At 45.6% G+C, this 26,664-nt stretch overlaps 1 protein-coding gene across 1 annotated transcript in view; it reads left to right on the top strand.

Annotated features, from left to right (window-relative positions):
- The window catches only part of LOC138526942 (cholesterol 24-hydroxylase-like), a 428,213-nt gene that overhangs the window by 221,643 nt on the left and 179,906 nt on the right, over positions 1-26,664 (top strand). Inside the window, exons 7-8 of the mRNA XM_069637835.1 lie at positions 18,378-18,488; positions 18,596-18,752. Coding sequence (XP_069493936.1) covers positions 18,378-18,488; positions 18,596-18,752 — 268 coding nt within the window. The remainder of the gene's footprint in view (positions 1-18,377; positions 18,489-18,595; positions 18,753-26,664) is intronic.

Raw genomic sequence — 26,664 nt, 5'->3', positions numbered from 1 at the left:
TGTACTATCTAGTCCTGGATCTAAAAGGCAGTTAAAATCCCATCCCCATATGAACAGCTCTTCCCCATACCCCCCTGCCAACCGCATCACCATTGGGAAGTAATCCTTATCGTCCACATTGGGGGCATAGGAGTTGATCACACAGAGATCCCTACCGTCCAGTGAGCCTAGGAGGACCACCGTTCTCCTATCCTCATCAGTCAGTACCTTGTTTACCTGCAAAGGTACTCCCGCCACCACCCAGATCAAAACTCCCATAGCATAGTTTGAAAAGGACGTCCCTACCACCGCCCGCCCCCCGCACCACCTCACCGCCTCAGTGATTCCAAACCTTTCTGAGTCATTTAAGTATCCTGCAGCAGGGCTAGTTGCACCCTGTGTCATTTCAGGAAGCCCCCACTCGCTGGCATTTCAATTTCTTTTCTAACCCTCCGACGTTCCAGGTCCCAATTTTCAAACAATCACTCCCCATGTTGGACACAGAAATGAACAGCTCCCCAACCGTCGCTCCCACCTGTGCACAACCCCTGTTCCTGAAGAACCATGTCTGTCTGCTTCATCAAAGTTACTTGCCGGCTCCAACCAACCGGGGAAACTTCCCCAAACTGCCTGCTCAACCACCTACCCCCAAATCCCTCCTCCCAACTGTCTCCCCAACCCCCCCCAGCCCTGCCCCTATCATCCCTCACCCCTTTGATCCCTGTTCTCCCCTCCGTCTCAACGTCCCTAACATCCCCACACTCACCCCAACTCCCCCCCCCCGTACCATTTCCTCCCCTCCCTTGCTCTCAATCCCCTTGGTTGTTCTCACCACGCTCCACTCCCCTTCCGCAGATAGACAACCATTGATATTTGGGGGGTCTCCTTTTTGCCTAAACTCGTACCAACCTCTACTACATAATCCCCTACAACTCCATCAAATCCTGCCAATTCGACTGTAGTCTAAGTCATCACCTGTTTGTCCCTATGCAGTCTCACTGCCCCCAGAGGTTCAGTCTCCTGGACGAGGTGCTCCTTCTCCCTCCACACCTCACTGAGCTAAATGCCTTGGCTCCGAGTCCAGCCAGTTTCACACCTCCTGCGGCGATGTAAAAAAAACAGAATTTTTCATCCGCTTTGCCCTTCAATTTAGCCAGGAAAAACATCATGTACTTGAGATTAAGTTCACAGAGCCGCCGCCGCCTGACTGCATCATAGGTTCTCCATTGCCTTTGCACCTCCAACGTGATGTACGGGAAAATGCAGAGGTTCGTGTTCCCTACTTCGTAGCTGCCGACCTTGCGAGAGTCCGTTAAAATAGCATCTATGTACCGAAAATGTAGTATCTTGGCTACTATCACCCTCGGTGGTCCCCACGGCGGCGTGGCCTTGCCTGGGACTCTATGCGCGCGTTCCACAGTAAAGAGTTTTGAAAGTCCTTTCACATCAAGAATTTTCGCTGGGACCCACTTCCCTTTAAGGGACCCCCACCAGCTAGATATTGCAGCATCAAGATCGACCCTGTGAATCTTCTGCTCTTGTTTCCAGCGTTCTCGTTGCCCCCACCAGCACGGCCATCTGGTTTTTAAAATGTTGCAAATCATCCTCCACATTGCTTACTCTGCTCCACTTCTATGGCCCTTTTGCACACTTTCCGCAGGTCCGCTACTACTAGGGACACATCTACACCTATTTCCTTGATGTTCTCTTCTAGCGAGGTCCTCTTGGCTTGCATGGCTTCCAATTTCAATGTCGCTCCCCGAGTCCCTCCAGCGGTCGCCCCGCTGGAATCTGCTCCCCCGCCTCACATTTCTGTTGCTTGCCACTGGCATCAGTGTACTTATCCATCTTCTGCTGATCCTTCACCATCGTGCCAACCCTTTCCTCACAGCCTCCGGCTCCTGTCTCGTCAACCTCTGATGTCCTCCCCTCAGTTCTCCATGCCATTGGTCACTTATCACGCGGGTCCCACTCTTTACAGGGGGGGCCCACAGTCCGTCAGCGCTCCCCAAGGTTGCTGGATATTCTCACTGGGTGATGGTCCCAACTCACAGTATCCCTCACCAGGCCAGAGGGAGCTACTCCCCCCCACCCCCCGACTTCCCAGCTGCTTCTCCTTCCACTTTCAGCCCTCCATATAGCATTTGGCCCCATTTCTCCCTGCAAGGCTTTGTCGTTCTGTTGTGCGCCACAAGGTGCTGTCTCTACAGAGTGTCAAGCTACTCTGGAGGTCTGCCCCGCCACTCTTGCAACCCTCCTTGCCTCCTCCAGTCTTGTACTAATGCAAACAGCAAGGAGGGGATCTTGTCCTTTAATTTCCTCTTGCTGGGCGCTCCACCTATCTCTATGCAGACACGACTTCCTCCGTGACCGGCCCTCATTCCGGTCTGCTCCAGTCACTGTTCTCCCCCACGGTGCTCCTCGTTCCAATGGGGGTGCCGGCCTGCGCTCCACCGGGAAACTAATGTTTCATGGGTCAACCTCCTCCGGCCAGCTCCTCTTTGCTATTGCCAGCACCGGGACACTTTCTCCTGTGCTCTTCTCTGAGCGCTATGTCGCGGGTCCTGCTTTCGGGGCTCAGCCACCCCTCCGATGCGCAAGGTCTCTCCTCCCAGGTCCTGAAGTCTTCTCAGAGTGGAGGACACGCAATGGTTACTCGCTCATGGGCAGCAGAGCTAGGGCAGAGACTTCCTACACATCCAGAGTGAGGATACACTGTCTGTTTGTTATTTTATTCTCTACATACACTCTTCGTGAGGGCCAACTGTGATATTTGATGACTGTTTGTTTCAAATTGATTTCCACCCTGATACTTTTTCAAGCTAATTCATCCATAATGTGAGAACTCCCGGCCGATTGAGTTCCCTGTTGAGTTCCCACTCCGCCACCACTATGTGCGCGATGCTGGTCTCCATATACCTCTGCACTCCTGGAAGAGACCATCAGAGGTCTCATCTGGGTTGCCCAGCGCCAGAGGCCATTTTAGATTTCGGGTCTCCCGCCCACTGCAGATGTAGGCACTTTCCTCCGGAGGGCCCTTGCAATGTTCCGCAGTGCCTTATTTGCCAGGCAAGCTGTGCCCCCCAGGTTCTCACAACCAGGGGTCGTTGTGGGTGAGCATTTATGGCATACAAATGCAGGATTTAATCAGGATTTCGTCGGGTGGCCCAGGAGCTCCAGAGAGCTACATGCTCATGCTCTGCCAATTCCTCCCCCATCAAGGATTCCACTTTAATTGGGAGTAGAGATAAAATGAGTAATGTGAAGAGATTCGCTTATCTAAACCTTCAAAATAACAGCAATGTCTATGGCACAAATGTCATTTCAAATATTTATGTCCAATACTTCAATTTATCACGATATTTGCCACACTTCGTCACACAATCGTCACCGTAATGTAGTATTCCTAAAACCTAAGCAACTTCTAAGTACACGATTTTGCCCTTGATATGTCTTTCTTATGCATTTTCTGTTTAAGGAATTTTTCTTAAACACAAACACAGCCATAGAATATTGACCCAACTTTATTCATTCTCAATAGCAAAAGCGCTCCGAAAATTAGGTCTTAACAAATTCAATAAGAAAACAAGCCAAGATCTTTGTTTTTTAAATTGGAGATCACATTTCCAGTACAATGGACTGTCGTTGCCCTCCAATTCAATTAGACAAGTAACTGCAGTGGCGCCAGGGGTGTTCCTAGGTCTGGAAAAGTTCTGGGCTACGCTAATGTCGTGGCTGCCTGGACTCAGGGCTAGCAAGACTTTTGGTTGTAGCCCCTGAGCTTCTACCCAGGGCTACAACCAATAGCCCTTTCAGCCCCCCCTAGCAATGCCTCTGGGTGGCGCTACCAAGGTAATCAGAATGTTTACATGTTTTTATTCTAGAAACTATAGGATCTGGACTGAAGGAACTCTACCCTTATCGAGATAGAACAAGTTCATGTTACATTTGGGGCATTGGCAATGAAGGCTCATAAATGTCTCATCCTGTGTGCTGGGGTGATGACCCACAGGGTAAACCAAAACCACCTCAGCCAAGAGAAGAGCAAGAGGTATTCTCCTCAGGGCTTGAAATGGCCTGTATGCAGGGCGTCCACAATCAAGGGAAGGTCCTGCATTTTCAATGGGATAAGCTTAGGTGGTCCTTGTAACCTATATCTGCATATAGCTTGCGAAGACCACCTCTTCATGCCAGATGTTCGATTCTAGAGATTCTTGATTGGGATTCCTGAAAATCTGTATCAGAAGCACTACAGATAAACCTAGCAAGGACCATATTATAGACAATCCAGGATCCAGACTTGACAACACCATTCTAGTTAAAGCTCCCCAGGAGCACAAAACATCCGTAGATTGGACCAATACTGTAATTTTGTTGCTAGAGTGGAGGCTTCTTTGAGAACTGTATCTCCAAGGCCAACACAATTGCGAACTGGCTTCAGGCTATACACTTCTGATATGGAGGGACATGGAGAAGTGACAGAGTCAGTGGAAATCCTCACTGAACACACCTTGTCAGACGTTCCCTGTGGCCACCCTCTAGACACCAAAAGCACTGTTTACTTTTCTTGTCCTATCTAATGCAGCACACTGGAGATTATCAGTGCACAAGTGGATAGTGCATAAGGCCCTTGTACCACCGTTTTTTTTCTTGTGCTTCTGACTTTTGGAATGTTAGAGGTTATTTCCCAGGTTATAAGCCCAGCTCAACAGGCTTCTCCAACTCTCTTGATGTCTTATCCTGGTTTCACTTAAGGTCTGGCTGTGCTGCCACATTCTACTATAGTTCTCACCCTTACTGGCCCTCTGGCATTCTTGGCTTGGCCACATCACTCTTTCATCCTTCTCCTAACTTTACCCGCCTCTCACCAGTTTAAGGGATTGTTGTCCTATCTATATGCACCATCTGCAGGATTCTGCCTCCTTTTATATCTTAGCTGGTTAAGTGATTTAGAACCTGCGCTACCTGATTTGTGATCTTGCTTCCCTACTGGCTTCATGCCCCGTGACTGGTCATTCCACATTGGTTCCAGACTCCTGATGGACAATTGCCTTGTTATGCACAGGTGTGAGCTATTTCCCCGGCAAAGCTTTCAAAATAAGCATTTTGGAGTAACACACAGGCTATGTCCCTTCCTGTTGCTATGGGATACTGTGGGGCAGGGGGAATCATCACTCCTGTCTACCAATGGTCTGGAGGATCCAAGGTGGGTCTACAGACTTGCTGTTGTTTGGTCACTTTTTATAGTTTAGCTCTGTTTTATACAGCAGATGCCATTCAGCGCTCCTTTTGGGTGATGGGGGAATTCCGCCTCCTGCTCTTCAGAGTGGTTCCAATACCGGGTTCAGTGTCAGATTTCTCAGACAAACGGAACACCCAAACTTGGGCCCAGTACCTTGTTTGCTCCAATAGTTCCTCTGGGAGTTTACAGGGGAAGAAACAAGAACAAAGGGTTGGAAGGTGGCATACTGTCCATGGAAATGTGTAGGTGAATTAAGTTCTTTCTATGGAATAAGGAACATTCTAAAGCCCTTGTGGGTTTGTTCTAGTGTTGGGGTACCAGACATGAGTTTCTAAATGTTCCTTCTGACCATAGGGTGGTATCTTCAACCTCCTTCGGAAGGATGGAAATTCTGAGTCATCCAAGGGATGATCTCAGCGGGACACTACTAAAACCGCTTCCACTGTTGCACTAGGGATATGCTGGTTCCCCCAGTCCACATGGGTAATCATTCTTCTTCAACGGGTGACATACCAGTGACCTCATCACATGCTTTATTGACTTTCATCTTGAGCCTCCTCTGTCCTGCTAAGGTTGCAGTTTTGAGTCTTGCTGAATTCTTTCTGGACCCTTTTTCAACTAAACGTCATATCCTTTGATGCTACATGTTTCTTTTATTGTGCCTCTGTCTCCAGTAGTTCACCTATAACCTTGCTTCCATGTCCATTCCATTGCTGCATTGCACTGCTCTCCACTTGGCATCCTCACTACCTTCTCTACAATGTGCCTCTCTACTTTCCTGCTCTTCTAATTCCCAAAGTATTCTTACTCCAGATGCTGGCCTGGATTTAGCCACAGAGAACTATCCCTGGGTAGGCCTTGCACTCCCTCTTTTCTCCAGTGCATGTACGCGTGTAGAGGACGTTGATTATGTAGTTTTAGTCACTGCAGCCTTCATCTAGCGACAGAGAATACTAGACTAGCAGACAGACCTTGCCAGCAACCATGTTCCTTTGCCCTGATCCTACTCAACCTGATATCTAAGTGTCACTACCCGCTAAGGAGGATTTCTACTTCTATTAGCTTGACTCTACCTTGTGAGGGTGAGTATTTTGGACTGTACCACACCCGTTCACACCCCCTTCTCAAAAGGGGATGCTCTTGTAGAGTGGTGTATTTGACAACTGTCTGCAAATTTGCTAAAGTTGCACAAGATAAATGTTTTATGTAGCTCAGTTGCCCGAGTGTTGCTATGTTCACTATAAAAATATTTGTCCTCTTTTTGGGTTAACTTCTGATCAACTCATCAGATATCTTAGCACAGGATTGTCCAACTCCAGGCCTCGGAGGCCGATCCATGTCAGGTTTTCAGGATACCCCTCATTAATATTCATGAGATAAATGTGCATACAATTCTAAATGTACGCACATTTTTCCTCATGAATATTAATGAGGGATATCCTGAAAACCCATCACGATCCCGGCCCTCAAGGCTTGGACATGTTTATTTATTTATTTTTTATCATATATTCTTATAATACATTATAGACCTTAAAACGGGCTTGCAGGAACTGATAAACAGGCAGTGTTTGCCATTTACAAAATCTGTGTTACCGTCTTCTCCTTTACAGGTTGGGAGAAAAATTCTGGTGATATTCCAAGGAAATACCATCCTTGTACAAGGTACATTGTCACCATGAAAAACCATCAATTTTTACCCCTTGGAGGTAAACGTTGTAAAAAGTCCTCATAAGCTTTTTAAAGCGCAAATATTTTCCTTTAGCACCGGTGGAAAAACCTTTAAAATGGGGAGACAGGAAGTGGGTGAAAAATTTAACATGCCTGATGCAAGGAAGGCATTGTATCAAAGTAAGACAGAAACAAATGATCACAGTTAAAGGGTGTTTATTAAACTGTAAAAATGGGTGCGATAAACGCCTAATCCAAACCTAAATCTAGGATGGGAGCAAGCTACGACCATCAGAAAATAATAACACCATCCAAGTGGAGTCTAGTCAAATAAAAAGGGCCTATACTAAAAAACATATTGCCAATTCTTACCACTATGCTAAAAAATAGTGTGGGAAAATGTTCACAAGAAAAGAAAGAAGTGTTCACAAAATGATAACTCAGAATCTTATGGCCGGGGTCTCCCTTCCCCATGTTTTTAGCAGGGGACATGGTGGGACTCTTGAGCACAGCACACTCCTGGACTTCTCCGGCACAAGGCTACAGTTCCTTTTCTCAATATCAGGACCTTCTGCGTCCATGTCTCTTTCATGCAAACTCTCTTGTTTCAGAGGGCCTGATATGCCATTAACAACAAAACAAACATTCCTTCTGCTAATCTTCACGTCAGGTGATTACTCTTCACCCTTTGATCACCCTCAGCTGGGCTCCGATCCTTCTCTCATGGTTAGCCTACCTCAGTCGGGCTCAGACCAGCCACTCACTGTGGCTATCCCTCAGTCAGGTTCACGCTTGTCATCACAATGTTCACGGGTGTATTACTGCTCACCATAATTCACAGGCATCCCTCATCAGGTTCACATTTGGTAAAATACACAGTTTACTTCGTTTTCTCACAGTGTGGGATTCACTTCACTTCCCTTGACTTTCTCCTGGAATCCCTCCGTCGGGTTCACGTTGCCATTTTAACACAGTTCAAAAGAAAGACATTCTAGACCCCTTAGGTTCTTCTCCTACCCAAGTCTGGGTCTCAGCCCCCAGTCAGGCTTTCCCTTAAGGCCCCAGTCAGGCTTTACACAGTTTTATCACCACAATGTTCTTGGATGGGTTACTGTTTACCCTACTGTGCAGGCATCCCTCAGGTGGGTTCATACTTGCCCCATTTACACAGTTTACTTTGTTTAGCTTTCTCTTGGCATCCCTCAGTCGGGTTTACATTTGCCTCTGGAACGTGCCAAAGACTTCGAAGGAGCGCCCATGTGGCGCCGGACCACTCTATAACTCTGATACCAATTTGGCTTACAAAGGACCTTTGTCCATTAGTCTTCTTTATTCATATAATGTTGCCCTTCGCAACCTTGAGCCCAACCCAGTCCGGTCTATTATCAGTTCTTTCCGACTCACCGGCTGTGCCGAACTCTGTTGGCGTCTCCTGCCTCTGGAGTCGATGACGGTACCGCGATGGCAACCGCTTCTACCCACCCTGGCTATCAGTGCGCGAGGATCCCATGTACTGCTGACATCCTTCGCACCATTCGCCAGCTGCAATTCCTTGTCTTATGTTTCCCTTCTCTGAGGCTCCGCGGGTCTGGGCAATTCCCTCCTTGTCATCATTTCAGGTGTCGCCACCTTTCACCTCCATTTCAAATGCCGTCCTGGAATAGCTGCTTCCTCACGCTTTTGCCCTTGCTCAGAGTGTGCTTTCTTGCTCGGCCTTTTATCTCTATGTGGAAACGGAAGGGAAGTCGGGTGTATTTAATTATCGGCAATTGCCTGACTCTGCCTGACCCTTGTGTTAGGACATGTCAGGTATATGGCTCTGGTGTTAGTCCATTGTCTTTCATGATAATCGGTCTGTGAGAAAGTGTTTGGGTCAAGAAAGGGGGTGGAGTTGAGTTTCCAGATATCCTACGGGGTAGGATGGGGAAAAGGTGTCATAAGGAAAGGGGTACCGCGTCTATCACTGCGGCGTCCCACTTCCACTCCCTGAAGACCCTCACCCAGGTGATCCTCCCGCACTGGTCCACGACCAGGAACTGGATCCAATAGCGATGGCCGTGTCCTGGCCACCTGGATGACAGATCCCCAGGTACTAGCAAGTAAGACACCTTCAGGTTTCTCACACTAATGCTCACCTGATCAACATGTCCCCCTTGTAATGTATGATAGGGTCAGAATTGACTCTTTTGCACATTAAACAAATGTAAAATAAGTTGTATGAATCAAAACAAGTGGTTAAGATTCACCCAGGCCTGAGGAGCCCGGGAAACTTAAAAAGAAAACCACAGCAGTTATAAATACAACTGCATTGTATTTATGACTGCAGCGGCTTTCGCTTTCAGTCTCCCAGGCTCCCCCGAGCCGGAGGAGCCCCGGGAAACTCAAAGCGAAAATACCGGCTTTTATAAATACAATGTTGTTGTATTTATAAATGCTGTGGTTTTCTTTTTAAGTTTCCCGGGCTCCTCCGGCCCGGGGGAGCCCGGGAAACTTAAAAAGAAGACCAAGGCATTTATAAATACAACCGCATTGTATTTATGATTGCTGTGGTTTTCTTTCTAAGTTTCCCGGGGGGAGCTAGGGAAACTTAGAAAGAAAGCCACAGCATTTATAAATACCACTGCACGAACAGGAAACTAGAAAAGAAAGTAGCAGCAATTATGAACCCCCCCCCGGCAGCCAGCGAAGTATTTATAATTACTCTGCCTTTCATTTTATGTTTTCTGTGCTTCCCTGGGCTTGGGGAGCACAGAAAACGTAAAATGAAAGTGAAGGCAGCCTCCTCTCCATGTTAAGCTCGTCTCTGGCTGCAGTAAGCAAAAGCTCCCGGTAGGGGGCTTTTGCTGCTTGATTAGTGCCTCCAGAGCAGTTCTTGACATGCACAGAGGAGGCTGCTTGAAATCACAAAATGGATGCCCCCATGTAAACACTTTGAGCATCATTTGCTCAGAATTTTACATAGGAACTTTCTTTAAAAATATGTTTTATATATATTTTTGATTATGGACCATCTTTTTAGCCAGTAACATTTTTGAGTGAACTATCCCTTTAAGCTGCTTGGCGTCATGGTAACTCCGAATCTGTCAGGGATGTACGAAGCTAACTACCCTCCACTGCTAAAAGAAATAACGGGTCAATTAATTAAAAGGGACCCACTGACAATTTCTTAGTTTGGTCATATAAATACAATAAAAATGGTTATCCTCCCCAAATTGTTATATCTATTCAAAGCACTTCCAATCTGCATTTCTGTCCCTTATTTTAAAATGTTACATAGATTGATAACTACATTTGTCTGGAATAATAAATCCCAGAGGGTCACTCCCGCAGATAAAGGTGGACTAGGCCTACCGAATGTGATAAAAGTCTATCAAGCCGCACAACTTCGAATTGTAAAAGATTGGTGGGTCATGGAATCGGAGAAAAGGTGGGTGCAAATGGATCAGGCAATTGGTGGTCCACAGTTGGGAGACAAATTATGGCTTCCTAAAAGGGATCGGCCCCATAACATCCATAAAAAAGTAGGATCACACGCTTAGCTGAAGAAATGTGGGATTCAGCAGCAGAAAAATACAAATTTACATCATCCACTTAACCTTTCAGGCCACTATTGTATAACCCTCAATTCTCTCTGGGCCTAGACCCATGGGCGTTTTAGTAAGTGGAAACGGGTGGGCTGCACAGAATTTGCGAGATAGGTATCAAGGCATTGACCCTAAACCTTTCAATCAATGTAAACTAGAATTTGATTTAAACAAATTAAAGCGTTTCCAGTATTTCCAGGTTCGCCACTGGATATTGGCCCCTCTGTATAAACAGGTGGCAACCAGACAGCTCACATATTTCGAAAAATGTGTTAGCTCCAATCTGGGAAATAAGGCATTGATTTCAAATGTATATAAAATCATGGCAGAGGCTCCTCGGCCTACTCCCCAAATATATAAATCTCAATGGCAGCTGACTCTGGCGGAACACATATCGCAATTGGAATGGGAGGGGCTTTGGACGGATATCCCAAAAATCACTTGCTGAATCCAAATAAGGGAATTTTGGTACAAACTGCTTGTCCAATGGCATTATACGCTGGTTCGGTTACACAAAATGAGATCAACTATCTCGTTGCAATGCTGGAGGCAATGTGGTTTGATTGGGGACTCGGGCATGTTTGGTGGAGTTGTCTGAAACTGAAGGGTTATTGGGCCGAAATTGAGGACAAAATGATGTAAATATATGGCATATTGAAACCCAGCTCCCTTAAGTCTATTCTTCTGCTGATACTTGAGTCAAATATTAAAAAATCTTCGAAACAGAAATGTAAAATATATGTATTATTACAACTGGTGGCCTTACTAGTAATAGCTCGAAAACATTGAAAACTAGGGATTCTCCGCAGTTTGCTGAATGGATACCGAGGGTATTGAACTATGTTGCACTTGAATGGATTTCGTACAATATCCAAGGGGATCAGGAAAAATGTTCATATGATTGGGCAGAGGTTCTTAAATTTCTACAAAGTGACTATAACATTCGATACTTCCCGCAGCATCTTCAAATCCTGGGCATTCATTGACTCTCATTTTGTTTGGCTGTTCATTCACTCACTATGTACCATGCAGAGATGTCGGGGGGTGGAGGAGCAGGAGGGGCGGGAAACGATTTGATGGGGGGGGCGGGGAAAGGTAAATTAATGTTTGTTATTAAAGAAATGCCAGTTAAATATATTTTTAAAAACATACTCGGGTAAAGGAACAGAACAAATAAAAAATGCAACAAGTGGTTTTTCTGGTGTACCACAAGCAATATTCAAGCAATACCACCACTGTTACCACTGGTGCAATGGTAAAGCTGTAATTGAGTTTTTCTGAAATACCCTAGATGGTAGTTCAAATTACCATATTTCTTCACCAAGTCTACCCACACTGTAACAAGGCCCTGTATATTTAATAATAATGTATGAAGTACCAGAATCAGTCTTTGTGAGTAAAAGATGTGTGATGTCATATCCTGTTACGCATTGTGGTCAAAGGTCATGTCATGCCACTTTCATATGGTCTGTATGTGATGAAATTAATGAAATTGCCCTACTGCTGAGTGGTGTGTGTATGTGTGAAGAATTTGACCATCCACATGGGGAGAGTGCGCTCGCCTGGGCTTTTTGATTTTTTGATAATGAAAATTCGTGATGGCAGATCAACCACCGAGAAATGTGTGAGGCTGTTCCCCTCACATTTCATCTGCTTCCCGCATGAAACGCATAGTTACGTGTACTCCGGGTAGACGACCTACAGTTGCCGTCTTTCCCTGTCATATTCAGCTGGAATGTGACAGCCACAGGTGCATCAAAGCATCTCAAGAAGGGGGAAGTCACTCCTTCCTACAGCCATGGGCAGCCTCATTTAAAATCAAGGGCTCCATGGATCTGCCTTCCTATTGTGGTAGTTCGGCTGGTGGCATTGCATACTAATGAGAGATAATCGAGGCAAGCCTAGAGGAGAGGCTTTGTTGCCGAACAGACAACAGGAAGGCAGGGCTAACACCCTTTTGTATTCAATGTGTCAGTTCGAAGCTAGTTACCACCTCTCTGTATGAAAGGCAGTGAATGGCCTGTCTGGGTCCATCAGTTACCGCAAGTGACCCTGTTGAGCAGACCCCTTTCAGAGGGACGAATGATGTGATTTGGGGGAGACAGGAAGTCTGCTCCCATCACAAACTTCAAGGGAGACCTGTTCTTTAATCAATAGTTACAGAGGGCTCAGTTAACCAGAGACACTTTGATCTACAACAGACAGGAAGATGGGTGGGACTTGTGTATGTGTTATCACCCCTTGTCTGTCCTGTTGCAGAGCACTCTGGTCCTGACCTCATGCATAACAGAAGTACTCCTATGTCCCGTCCCCTTTTCTCCATACTTGTGGGACATTCTGTCCTTCGGGACGGGACCAGAGCACTTTTGATAAAAAGCATCAAAATTGAAAATGTTTTGTCCTTCTCTTTTTCCGCGGGGTACCACACACGGCCGTAACAACCGCCCTCCTGAGCTCCGCCCTGTGAATCGCCCTTCAGTCCTTTTTACCACGCGGTCGTGGCTGGACACACTTACATCACCGGGAAGTATTTTTCTTGTTCCCTTTGTCCTCGTCTCCTGCTCCGGTTCTGCGGTCGTGTAGTCCTCCGTCGATGCCCGAGCATCTGGGATTTGTGTCCTGTTCTTCATGCGAACGTCGCTTCGCTCGAGCAGATCCCCATTTTCTCTGCTTGGAGTGTCTCTGGCCGGACCACAGCTGGGATTCATGCTTCTACTGCGATTCCCTCTCCGTCCGGGCACTTCAACGCTGTCTTCTTCGGCGGGAGGACGTCTTTCAGTGAGTTACTCCACCTCATCTTCAGCTTTTCATTGACGAAAAGAAGAGACGCCCGGTAAGTTCCTTACTTTTTAGGGCGCCCTGGCTGGGGGATTCCTTCCGGTCTTCTCGGTCCGGGTGGGGCTCGAGCAGCTCTACTACCAGGATTTCTCCTGATGTGCCTCGCAGGCCTAATAGGCATACCAGAGTTTTCTCCGAGGGTTCCCACGATGAACCTGCCAAGACCGGAACACCAAAGGTTCGAACACCAAAAGTTCGAACCTTTGGTGGTATGCATTTTAGGTAGGTAAAAAAAAAGAAAAAGGCTGCAGGGGTGTCCCCTGCAACACCCTGCTCACCATACTATACAGTATTGTGAACGGGGATTGCAGGGGACACCCCGGCAGCACACCCGACAAAAGAAAAAAAAACAGGGGCTGCTCGGTGTCCCCCGCAACACCCCGCTCACTACACTGTACAGTATAGTGAGCAGGGGTTGCGGGGGACACCCCTGCAGCACACCTGAGGAAATAAATTTAAATAAAAAATAAAACGGGGGCTGCAGGGGTGTCTCCCGCAACACCCGCTCACTATACTCCTGCAGCTGCCCGAAAAAAGAAAAGAAAAGCACCATGCGGCGCTGGTTCCCGATCACGGGAGTGAAAGGGAGCTGGTGCCACAGGGACACAGCGCATCTTAAAAGGTAAGTAGGGTGTGCGTGGGGGATGTTGGGGGTGTTGGTGTGTTGGGAGTGTGGGTGGGGGTGTGTTGTGGGTGTGGTGTGGGTGGGGGTGTTGGTTTGTAGGGTTTTGAAATGCATGTTCACATGGGAAATGTACGAACATTTTGTGGTGCGTACATTTCCCATGCAAACTTTTCCATCGCAGACTTTTCCGCGACAGAAAAATCACGTAGATTCCACACCCTGCCAAATAAAGTCCTCTCTTCGAAAGGACGACTGGCTCAGTGTAATGGACCTTCAGGACGCATACATGCATTCTGATATGGAGGCAGCATCTGAAATATCTGCAGTTCGTCTTGGGAGGGGAACATATCCAGTTTCGAATACTCCCTTGTGATAACAGCTCGGCGAAGCGCACCGGAAACTCCTCTGAGGGCCCCTGAGCGGGTCTGCTAAAACCGGATCTTCCCCGTTAGGGGGCTAAGGTTGAGCCCAGTTCGTCTGTGGATCTGGATACCAGGGTTCGCCCTGACACTTCTGCCTCTGGAGCTAACTGTACCGAGTCTCGGCTCGAGACCCCTCTCGAGGTGGCTATATGGACTGGGGTTAAACCTGAGGTTCCCCTACTTGGGGCTAAATCGGACACCAACAGAACTGAGAGTCCCTCATCGAGGGTCTTGGCTGTAAGGTATATCCCTCAATCTTCCCACGCGCACGGCTGTGGTGAAACCAGTTCTGTTGAGGGGGCAAAAGAAGGCGGTCACACACCACAGGCCTTCCAGTACCGGCTCTGTCGAGGATCCTCCACTAGAGGCTAATTCCCGGGCAGTCCCTAACGTGTTGAGTAAACACCTTAGATCTGCCAGTACCGGCTCCGCCAAGGTTCCTTGTTTCTAGGCTAAGATAGCACAAAATGCCCCTCACTCCCCTGAGTAGACTATTGCCTCTGCGGACCACAGTGGCCATTTTGAATATCTCCCTTACAGCAACTGTGTATTTCGTGTTCGCACGGGCAATTTGGTGGCAATGTTTTATGTCAACAAGCAGAGTGGCACCAAGTCCTCTCTCCTTGTGCATCTTGCCATGCAATTTGGGACTGGGCCATCCAGCACAATGTTTGGCTCCAGGCTGTACACATCCCGGGTCACATCAATGTGGCCGCAGATTCACTGTCGCCAGTCGGCAGCAGTTACGAGTGGGAGATGAATGGCAATGTCCTTTCCAACATGTTCCATCAATGGGGCACTCCAGAGGTGGACCTCTTTGAAATTCTTCAAAGGAAACTGCCTCTCTAGGTGTCCAGCGTCGGGCTTGGAACGTCCTCCCTGGGTGACACACTTGAGATCTCGTGGGACAGCATGGAAGCTTATTTTTACCTTTGCTGCATCTGATACATCGGTCGTTGCATCTGATACATCGGTCGCTCTGCAAGTTCAAGAGCACATTGAACTGCGCTCTTCTGTCCAAGGCTCCTTGGTGGCCAGCCAGATTCCGGTTTTTGGAACTACAGCATCTGTCAGAACTTCCCATGATCAGATTGCTGCAGATTCCCGGCCTGCTTCACCAGACCATTCACCAGATGTGGCACCCCTCTCTGCAATTGTTCAGCTTGGCCGCCTGGTGCCTAAGCTCAGATCGTTAACCCAGTTCGATCTGTCCGAAGACAATGTGCGCATAATCCAAATGGCCAGGAAGCCTTCTACGATAGGAGCAAATGGCTCTGGTTTTGCCATTGGGTTTTAGCTGAACAGCTCGATCCCAGGCAAGCTTTGGTCGATACCGTTCTATCTTTTGTGTCATCTGGCCGTTTTCTGGCATCTATGTTCTGTTAGGCAGAACTTACTTATCCGCTATTGCGGCCTACCTGTCCACAGACAGCTGTCCCTTTTCATTGACTAATCCAGTCATAAAAAGGCATTTTGAGGGTCTCTTCATCTCTTCCACCGGGGCGTTATGCCATAAGCTATTTCAACCCATGGCCACTGCCGATCTTAGGAACCCTTCTTGGAAGGTTGCCTTTCTGATCACAATAACATCGGCGAGGTGAGTAAGTGAGCTCCTTGCTCTTTCCGTGAAACATCGGTTCTGTACTTTCCACAGGGATAAGGTTGTGATTTGCACTCATCCTTCCTTCCTGTCTAAGGTGGTTACCGATTTTCATTTGAACCATTCGGTCTCCTTACCTGTCTGCTTTCCCAACCCGGCATCTCATGCCGAGAGAGTTTTTACACAACTTGAACGTCAGGTGAGCCCTAAAGTTTACCTCGATAGAACAAGTGACCTCAAGCTTCTAACAACTCTTTCTCACATTCGGAGAGCTGAAGGGGAAACTAGCTTCCGAAGCAACTATCCCTGCTGGATTGCCTCATTTTTTTCAGAAGCCTATAGCATTCAAATCCTTCGACTACCAAAGAGCATCCATGCACATCTAGTCTGGGGCAAAGCGACTGCTGTTGTCTTCCAAAGTATGTCCCTTGGGAGTCCATCGTCAAAGCGGCTTCGTGGGCCTCCCCATCGGCTTTACCTGAGCTCCAGGGCTGATGCCCTTTTTGGCCAGGATGTTCTTCAGAACTTATTCCAGTAAAGGGGTTTAAAATCCACCCGTATTACCTGTGAGGAGTGCTTTGGAATCTCCCACATGTATGGAGAAAAGGGGACGGGGCATAGGAGTATAACAAAGTTACTCACCGTAGTGACTACTTCACTCCTAGTCCATAGTCCCCTTTCTTCCATACGCCCGCTGTCCCCTCTAATAAGTATCCTCTATTATTGCTTAAATGGTTGCAGACCTGGTGATAGAAAAGGACTGAAGGGCAATGCGATACCCCGCGTAAAAAGAGAAGAAGGACACATTTCTTTCAATTTTTAGGCTTTTTATCAAAAGTGCTCCGGTCCTGTCCCAAAGGACGGAATGTCCCACAAGTATGGAAGAAAGGGGACTATGGTAGTCACTACGGTGAGTAACTTTGTTAATTGTTGGTGGGGCCCCAGGATTGGTTCATTAAAGTAGGCTTAGCCTGCATCAATCACTGGGGCCCATTTGGCCTTAATAGAGGGATGAACCCCTCACTTGGGAGATCATCCGAAGACTTCGAAAGGAGTAAGAAAGACTAATTTGGACCCAGGCTGAAGGTACAGTCTTCCTTACATCTTCTGCCAGTGAAGGAAGGCCGGGTAATCCAAGAGGGAAGCAAGGTCCCTCCCCTAAAAATCTCCCAGGGAACAGAGGGAGATATTGGACTCAGAGGACCCGTCCAGCAGCTCCCAAACCAGTACCCAGCCAGCACACAGCGTGCCCTGCTAAGCTCTGCCAGCAAGCTTCCTTGGTGGGAAGTGCCGGAGAGTATCTGAAATAAGGACAAGGCCGTTGCCTACAAACACTCTTCTGAGCTTTGGGCCGTCCACCTTGAAAGGACGGCATAAGCCCTGCGAAGAAGCTAGGAGGAATGCCACACAAGTATCATCCAGCGTTCATCTTTTAAGGACATTTTCGAGATAGTCGAGTCCTCGAAATGCATCCGGCTGCACTGCTGACTGTTGTCACGCCGCAGTCACAAGAGCCGTCCGAGCCACCTCAACCAGCATTCCAGATCTGCCAACCAGCACAGAGACAATGATTCTTGGCCCTGAGGCACCGTGCTGTCCAGCCTGCAGACATCCATCCAGCCTCGCTTGCCGAACTGCCTGCCGCCTGATACCCAAGCTGTCGCCCGCCACTAACTCTGTCTCAAGGGCTGCAAAGCGCCCTGGAACCGCCTTGACGCTGTCGAGCACCAAGAACTTCTTCAGCACCAGGTACATTGTAGTTAGGCACCCCTTGTCCTTCTGCAAAGGCCCCTAGTGACAGTTATGACCCTTTTCCCCCGTGGTGCTGGAACCGAATAACCTTGAACCATAAGACTGATTACTGTACTAACTACCCCTCCTTTCAGTATCCAGAGTGCATCTCTTTCCTTCGTGAAACTGTCTGTCCTCTGTGTTTCTTTACAGGGTGGGTTGTATTTGTAGTGTGCTAGAACTGTCTGTTGCAGTAATAATAAAGTAGATATTTGTATACAACTTTGACTGGACAGTCCCTTTTATGATTGGGTAACAATTGTATTTTTGGCATGTTGAAACTAACCAACAATCCACAACCTTGCTGAGATAAGCCTGCCATCCTGTCCATGTTACCAAAAATTGGACAAGGAGGTCTTATAATTCACTTGTATACCAATCTGTTCCGATGCCTTCTAGTGTACTAGAGGTGTGGGGTTGGTTGGTGCTTTAGAAACCGAAATTCTTCCCTGGAACACTGGTGCCCCGGAAGTTAATTTTTCACAGTATGTATACGGCATATTCAAGGAACAACCAGTACTTCATGTTGCAAAGGTAAGATTTCGAAAGATTTGATTGTTAACTTCTTAGTCTCCAGCTTGTGACCTGAATAACAATATCACTCTCTTAATATTTCCTCTTGTTGCAGGTGGCTTTCGGTTTAGATATAAACTCCCTGCAGGATGACCAAACTCCCTTCCCAAAAGCTATCTCGATGCTCATGAAAGGGTTGACCTCAACACGGGAGCCTTTCATCAGGGTTTGTAGAAATGCTGTTCATTTTACAACGCATGATTTGTGTTTCTGTCTAACATTGAGGCCATTGTTGTTTAGTTGGCTCAAAATGTCTCCTCTTTTGACATAAAGTTGTATCCAGGAAAACAGAAGTTTGTGAAAGATGTGCAGGAGAGCATACGGCTTCTGCGCCGCACGGGCAAAGAATGCATCAAGCAGAGGCAGAAGGCCATCGACAATGGGGACGAGATACCCATGGATATTCTGACGCAGATCCTGAAAGGCGCAGGTAAGTTTGACCTCATTGCAAACCTTTAATGTTAAAATTAATTTATACTCTTTATTAAAATTAGATTTGATGGCCCACTTAAAACCACTCACCCTAGTAGGTCTTATGTGGTTTTTACTTTATTTATTGTAGGCTACATTATAATCAATCGCATTAAATCACCATTAAAAGAAGGTTCAGAAAGTCTTTTGCAGCTAAACCCACAGACCTTATATAATTTTTCTGATTGAAAGATGAAAGTGGGGCAGCAGCAAGGCTGAAGGAGAGCAAGGCGGGAGGGTGGATGTTCAGGGGACATTCACAGCTAAGCCTGTAGGCCGCACATCAGTTCTTGGTGGAAACAGGTGTGATAAAGTCCCCTGCCTGGCACTGCAGAACACAAGGAGAGTGATCAGGTGGCCTGGTGCCCCCCTGAGCAGTAGAAGATGGGCCTGGATGTGGAATGGGGAGGACTCCGGGTTGCAGGCAGACACATGGCCCGCACTGTAGCACTCACTAGTAGCTACAGCCAATGACCGGTCGGGCTAATGAACTTAGTGCTTCAGCTAGTTGGGGAACACAAGACTCCAGAAAGCTCACAACTTGCTTAGGCTGTATATAGGTTTGGGTCACCCTTAAGCCTGCAATGACAGAGGAGCGGAGGCGCAGTAACCGTGGAAGGGAGTGGGAGAGAGAGAGGGGGTGTGGGTGGGGGGAGGGAGAGATGTAGTGGGAGAAGGGCGAGAGAGAGAGCGACAGAGCGAGAGAGCGCTAAAGCGCGAGAGAGAGAAAGAGAGAGAGAGAGAGAGAGAGAGAGAGAGAAAGAGAGAGAGAGAGAGAGAGAGATATTGATTGATTTTAAATTCCTATTAGAGATGTCTGTCATGGGGTTAAAGGTATAAAATAACCACTGGTGTTTGGGCCATTTCCAACTTCAAAATGAAAATGTGTTATTGAACTTTTTTGTTAAAGCTTTTTTTCAACCAATGGCAGAACAACAAACCTTAGCTATATTATTTCAGCGTTGCAGTAACCCAAATCCATCGAAAGGGTGTGTTTAGAGTTTCACGCCACATAAGTCTATTGTTAAAAAATAAAATAGTGAACCCAAAGTCTATTTTTGGTCTATATTAAGTCTCAATGGAATTACTATCTAGCCTTTTATACTATTCCTCCAACCAAGGCTTAATAATTATTGTTGCCATGTCAAAAATCATGATCAAAACGTAATACTGTGGTGAAAGGATTCCAAACCTTCCATTATCTCTGTGTTAGTTTTTCAACTAATAACAAGTGTGCTGTTCATGGCAAAAAGGCTCAATTACGCATGCAACAAACTACGGGAGGAATTTTTGCATTTTGCAAGAACTTGTGCTACTCTTCCTTTAGTTCAGCCATGGGAAGTCCAGAGCCTAGCTACCAGGGGAGGGCACTGAGTGTTGTGGAAAGCCATTTTTATAAATGCCTGCTGGGCTTTTTTACAGCTGTGCACACCCTAGAATTATGGGTGACGATTTGGTCAGCTGAGGAATTTTTATTAATGAAAACCTTGGTGAAAAAGTTACGGTGAAGTCAATTTTCATATATAATAGAGTGGCCGAGGGACATGCAGACCAGACTAGTGGACTGTGGAAAATAGTCTTGGTTTTTTCATACCAATTTGTTTGGTCACTGCTCCAAAAAAGCCTCACTACTAATGTGAGTATTCTCATACAAAATGAGAGAGAGAATTGGGTAAAAGACATGGGCAGAAATTCTGTCAGCAAATATGATATCCTTGTTAATAAACAACCTCATCGTGTGTGTGAGGAACCCATGGTGGCAACAAGTAAGTCAGACACAAGTGATCACAGTTCAAGGGTGTTTATTGAACAATGAATGCAATATGCAGGTTTGAGAAACGTCTATTCTAAACCTAAATCTAAGATGAGAGCAAGCGTCAACCATCAAATGAAAAATAAGGCAGTCGTAGTGGCGTTGTGTCAAATTAAAAGGGCCTATACTAAGAAACCTATTAAGTTGCTTGGGTCTCCCTTCCCCAGGTTTTGAGCATGGGGTAAGATGGGAGCTTGGAGCACAGTACAGTCTTGGGCTTCTCCAGCATGAGACAACAGTTCCAATCGCAGTTTTCAGGACCGTCAATGGCCAAGTCTTGTTTCCTTTGAAAGTCTCTTGCCTTTGGGGCTTGACGTGTTCAAATAATAAAAACAAAGGTTCATTTAACCAAATGAAAGTTAGTTAGGGTGACAATGATTCACCCCTAGGTCCCCATCGTCTGGGCATTGACCCCTCTCAATTGTAAACCACATTTCAGATAGGGTGATGGTTTCACCCCTGGGTCCCGGCGCTGTGCCTTCACGTATTGTATTTCTCAATTTATATGTCAGTTATTTTCTTACTTGAAGTTTGGATGATGGCTTCAACCCTGGATCTCCCTCGATCGGGCTCGGACCCTTCTTGACTGGCAGTACTCGGGTGATGGCTTCACCCCTGGATCTGCCTCTGCTGGGCTAATACCCCTCTTCTCTGGCATCGCTCCTTCGGGTTCATTCTTGCCGTCTCTTACCTTTTGCTTTCACTTTTCTTAATCTTGGGGTGACAACTTTTCACCCTTGGATCCCCCTCCGCCGGTCTTTGACCGTTCTCGATTCTTAGCCTCCCTTCACCGGGTTTACTGTGGCTCTCGATCAGGGTGATAGTGGTTCACCCTTCTTTACTTTAAATGTTCTCTTTTTATACAATTCATTTTTTTGCGGGATTCACCTCCCTTTCTTTCACAGTGCTTGCAGATCAAAGTCTTTTGATTGTACACAGATTTTGCTTGACTCCCGGTATAGCCACTTTGACCTATTTCGCTGACCCTCCCACGGCCTTCTAGTAATTGTAGTTTCGCTCAGATGGGGATCAGCCAGAGTCTCTTGAGTCAGCACCCAAGTGGTGCCGGTTTCCTTCTGCAGCCGGTCTCCCCTTACCACTTTACAGTTCTTTCACAGTTCCTCGAACTTGTTTCAAAACTTGCCACTTTGCGATTATCAGTTAACACAGCCCCGTTCTTATCGGCTCTCCCCGATTGGCTTTCCTCTTCATTGGAGTCAAGGCCGGTACCACGGTCGTGGGAGCTTCCCTCGCTCCTGCTTATCGGCATAGGCTTGCCCCATGTACCGTTGACATCTGCTGCAAGACACTTGTGCTATTCTTCGCGGTCTTAGGCTTTCTTCCTCAAAGGTTCTGTGGGTCTGGGCCGAAGAGAGCAAGGTCACTTCTCTCCTCGTCACCCTCTCGATTCCAGCCGTCTTTCTCCTTCATTAGAACTGCCATCCCTGATTAGCTGTCTTGTCGTGTTGTCTGCCGTGCTCGCCTTCCTCGTACTGTGCTCTTTTACTCCACATTTTATCCCTGTGGGGAAAAGGAAGGGCTGTCAGGTGTATGTGATTTAAATCAATTGCCTGACTTTGCCTGACCCTTGTGTAGGGACATGTTAGGTAAACAGGTGCATTAAATTCCGTTGTCTTTCAGAATGTGAGGAAGTGTTGGTATCGAAAAAGGGGGGAGATATAATTTCCAAGTGGTCTATATGGTAGGTTGGGAAAAAGGTATTAGATGAAATCATAGCTTTTGTACTAGGGGGTTTGTTAAACTTAGAAGGATGAGACAAACGGGAATAACAGGGATTTCTATCTTGAAATAAACCCTGGGGGATTGTAGGAACGGTAGTGTTTCATATAAGAAGTTTGGGAGTGTGAGAAATAATAATCAGAGGGATGGGAAAAGAAAACAGTAGGAGTATTCGGGCAAGAACTAGGAAAACAGACAGTCTGAGAGGGATGGTTTCTTAGTGTACTGAGGTTTGGGTCCTTAGAGGATTGGTTATGTATGGAGGGGTTGTTGGAACTGAACAAAGGAGATCTTTTAGTTGAAAGGGAGGTTGAGTTGGTGCAACCTATAAAAGCTTCAGGAAGTTTGTCTTCCTCTTCCTTTTCTTCTGCATCATACTGCGTCTCACCTGGGGCATTCCCCTGAGCATATCCCCGGGTTCCCCAACCCGGGTAATCCTCCCTCGCTCGTCCACCCCCAGGGTTGGGATCTGAGAGCGCCAGCCCTCCTCTGGCCACCTGAATAAGGGTTCCCTGAGGTTTACCTGGGAGAATGCTCTCAGGTTTCTCACATATGCCATTGACCGAACACAGCACACTGATTACTAGGCTAAGGCTAGAACTTTTACTCATGTACCGTAATTGTTGTGCAGCCAGGTAAGCAGGCTGGGAGCCAAGGTCTGTCCCAATGCACATTTTATTTTCTTCAGTCCTTGGTATAGTAGCTAAAGCGAAAAATGTGTGCTGCCCGTTTCCCTGGTCCTTACATTTCCTTAGAAACAAATGGGTTGAAAGCAAACTGCTGTCTGTAACCTTAGATGTGGTCCCGCACTAGCTGCCAACATATTCTAAGGGTTCAATGATTGGGTCTACATTCTACATTTGGGTCCTAGGCTATTAATTCTGGTAAGATCTGTTGTGATTTAAAGTTTTTAAGATTTGTGGAGATATCACCCTGATGTTTTTGACTGGTTTTATGAGTATGTTCCCATCTTTTTTTGAGCTGTGCTTTGCAGCATTGTTTTTCATTATGGCTTTTTACTACGTAACTTTATGAAATCTACGTCCCGAACAAAGTCGATACTCTGCCTGAACAGATATTCTGTTCCTCTACAAGGTCAGAGGTTGTATGTTTGTATGCATTTGCACTTTAATTAAGTTAAGTTTAATATGATGGGAATCTAATTCTGTGTGTTCGATTTATTAATTATGCTTGATATCTGATATTTTTTTCTAAGGTTTTAGTTCTGTTATGTACTTATTTGTATAATGTGTAGTACCTATTTTACCTCTATTTTTTACATGTGTTGTTAAATGGAATTCATTATTCTGAAATAAGTGTTGGTATGATGACATATATGATACATTCTTTGATGTGATGTGATAGAAGTATTGGTGGAATATAATTTGTTTTACGAATTGCTCCTTCCTTGGTGATTTCTCCATCTTGTGGGAAGCCACCCAAATTATCTTGGGTTCGATGGGGGCGATGAAGTGGGAGTCATAACAATTGGTGATTCACTAGTAGAATAAGAAGTTTTATCTTCGTTAGATTTTCTGGCAATGTGGTCAATGCTGATTAAATTATTAAATGATGCTTAATTGATTATTTTTGTGATATAGATAAGATTGCCTTCTGGAATGCTGCAACTAGAGAATAATGTGTATTATTTGGTAATGCTGCAACAATCAAACTGCATGTTTTTATAATTGATAAATTGACAAAGCCCAAGTTGGAGGTTGGGAATGGATAATTATATGATAAATTAGTGTTTGGTTAAGGCACCTAAGATGTTTTTTGCATACAATTACTAAAATGTGCACACAGTTTCATTATCCCAGCAAATCCTTTAAGACCAAAAAGGCAATGTTTTATAGTGCATTGGATGTATGTACACCCGAGAGATTTGTCAGGTTTAAGTGAAAACAGTCATTATTTTGCATGCACGTTGGGGGAGGGAGTGGGTTTGTTCCCCATGTTTATTTGCTTGTTTTTAAAGGGTGCAAGAAGGTTGTGGCAATCCGCTAACCATTATTTCAAATGGTTGCATTTGAAATCGATACTACCAAAGCATTAGAGCAGATTGGACTTGATAAAGAGGCAATAATTAGTTTGAGCTACATATCCACTAAGATTGCTGACCTAATTAATTGGCTAAATAAAGAGATAATCACTTGTTTGAGCTACATATGATTGCAGGCATGGGTATTGGACTGGTTAAAGAGACAATCAGTAGTTTGAGCTACATTGTATGGCTGGCATCATTATTGGGCTAGGTAATGAGGCAATCACTCGTTTTAGTTACATATCCACTAGGATTGCTGACATTTATGGGCTAGATAATGAGAGTCAGTAGTTTGGGCTATGTAGCAGCAATGATTGCTGACAAATTGTAGTGACTAGGAATGCTGCTATTAGGATAAAGAGACAATCACTAGTTTGAGCTACATAGGATTGCTGACATAGGTATTGGGCTAAGTAAAGAGGCAATCACTACTTAGAGCAATGTAGCAACGATAATTGCTGTCAAAACGATTGGGCTAGATAAAGAGGCAACCACATTGAGCTTCATAGTGAGTAAAATCATTGGACAGAAAGGGAGGTTTTCTACCCTAGTAACCGAAAATTTAAGCTGACCTAAACTGGCTGTTACCAATTCCGTCGAAAGGGGGATTTGTCACAGGGCAATGTCTTTGAAATCAGATTTGGGAGTAATTGCTTGGCTGATGGTGTACCTTTAAGGTGTTATATGTGGGTTTTGTTAAAAAGGTGAAGGCTTCTAGTGTGTTATATTTGTTAATGATTGGTGCAGCCACGGCTCCAGATAAGTAGTTTACCTCCCTATTTTACTCCCCCAAAACACACATAAAACCTGCAACAAAAGAAAGTAGGCAGCAGTTAGTACTCGTGTGCCTCCTTCTTTAGGCCACCTGCACTGCTCAGGTGATGGGTTCAGAGCAGTGGCCTGAGCCGCATCTTCCACAAAGATAACCTGTGCTGCCTTGTTATGTGAAAAAGACTGAAGATAAGATGAAAAGCATCCTTTCATCTGTGGAAATGCCAGGCTGCAAATAATGCTTGGATGGTGAGAAAAATGGCTATGTTCTCAAATTAAAATATGTTTACCTACCTAAAAAAATGCCAGTCAGGAATAAGAACTACGTTTTTACTAGCTAAAAAAATATTTTTACACCGATCTTCCCAAAATAGGGAGTAAACTCCTCTTACCTCAAATTCTTATGAACCCAAGGATCTGGTTATGTTGCTACGTACATCTATAAAACCTGTAAACATATGTATACAAATAGTAATTGTTGTTGTAATTGTAATTGTTTATTAATTTATAGTGCACACCGGGCCCATGGGCATCTGGGCGCAGAGCAAGTTAAAAGGTTACATATGACATGATATCAAAGTACAGAATTATACAATATACAGATATTTACAGATATATACAGGAGAAAGGAATCTTCAATGTGCATATATACAATGGAATAGGTTTCTTGGTTACTGTTTTAAATATCGGTAAAGACTGCAGTGAGAGGTACCAGAAGACAGACCAGGGGGTTATCGGTCTAGGGAGTGAAGCCACTTCTTGGCGTTGGTCTTAAAGCAATGGAAGGGAGCTATGGCTCTTAGTGAGTCAGGGATAGAGTTCCATAGTTGCGCAGCTAGGACAGGGAAGCTGGCACCTCCTGTTTTTTTTTACCTTGAACTTTGGTATTCTGAGACTATTGAATTGTGCTGCTCTGTCCTACACACCTTTGCTTTGGAATATATTTACTCTGGAATGTATTCTGGATACTTAAAGAAGAGCTTATTTCATGGCAAAGAAACCCCAGCAAACAATATACCCTGGATATGTATTGATGTTCCGGTTGCAGGCTACACAAAACAGGCTTCCCTACAAACTTAAATTCAGTAACAGAGTGTACATGTTTGTAAACCCTTGCACCACAATAATACGTTTCTTGTACTGTGTTTTCCAGTTACTTATTTACCTTTGCCCTTTAACATCAAATGTCCAGAATGTTTCACTCATGATAATACTTTCTCTTTCTCCTATTTGTACCATCTCTTTAAAACAGGAGATTCCTTTTCAACTCAAACATTCTACCTGTTGGTGCAGCCTCTAAGATCACATTTCATACTCCGCCCTTTCCATCTTTTCCCATTCTTTGAAATGCAATAGTTTGCATATTCAGAGATATGCTTTGCTATCATATATTTTCTTAAGCACCTTTACCTATAAACATTGTGTTTTTAAAAAAAAATACTTTTCCACCCATGTGTCTCAGGTCACCTCCGGTGTGATGTCTTGGAATGCTTTAGTATGTTA

This window comes from Ambystoma mexicanum, chromosome 14, assembly GCF_040938575.1.
Source record: "Ambystoma mexicanum isolate Mex_15411 chromosome 14, UKY_AmexF1_1, whole genome shotgun sequence".
NCBI lineage: Eukaryota > Metazoa > Chordata > Amphibia > Caudata > Ambystomatidae > Ambystoma > Ambystoma mexicanum.
The sequence above is the reverse complement of the archived record's forward strand: the minus strand, read 5'-3'. Positions and strand labels throughout refer to the sequence as shown.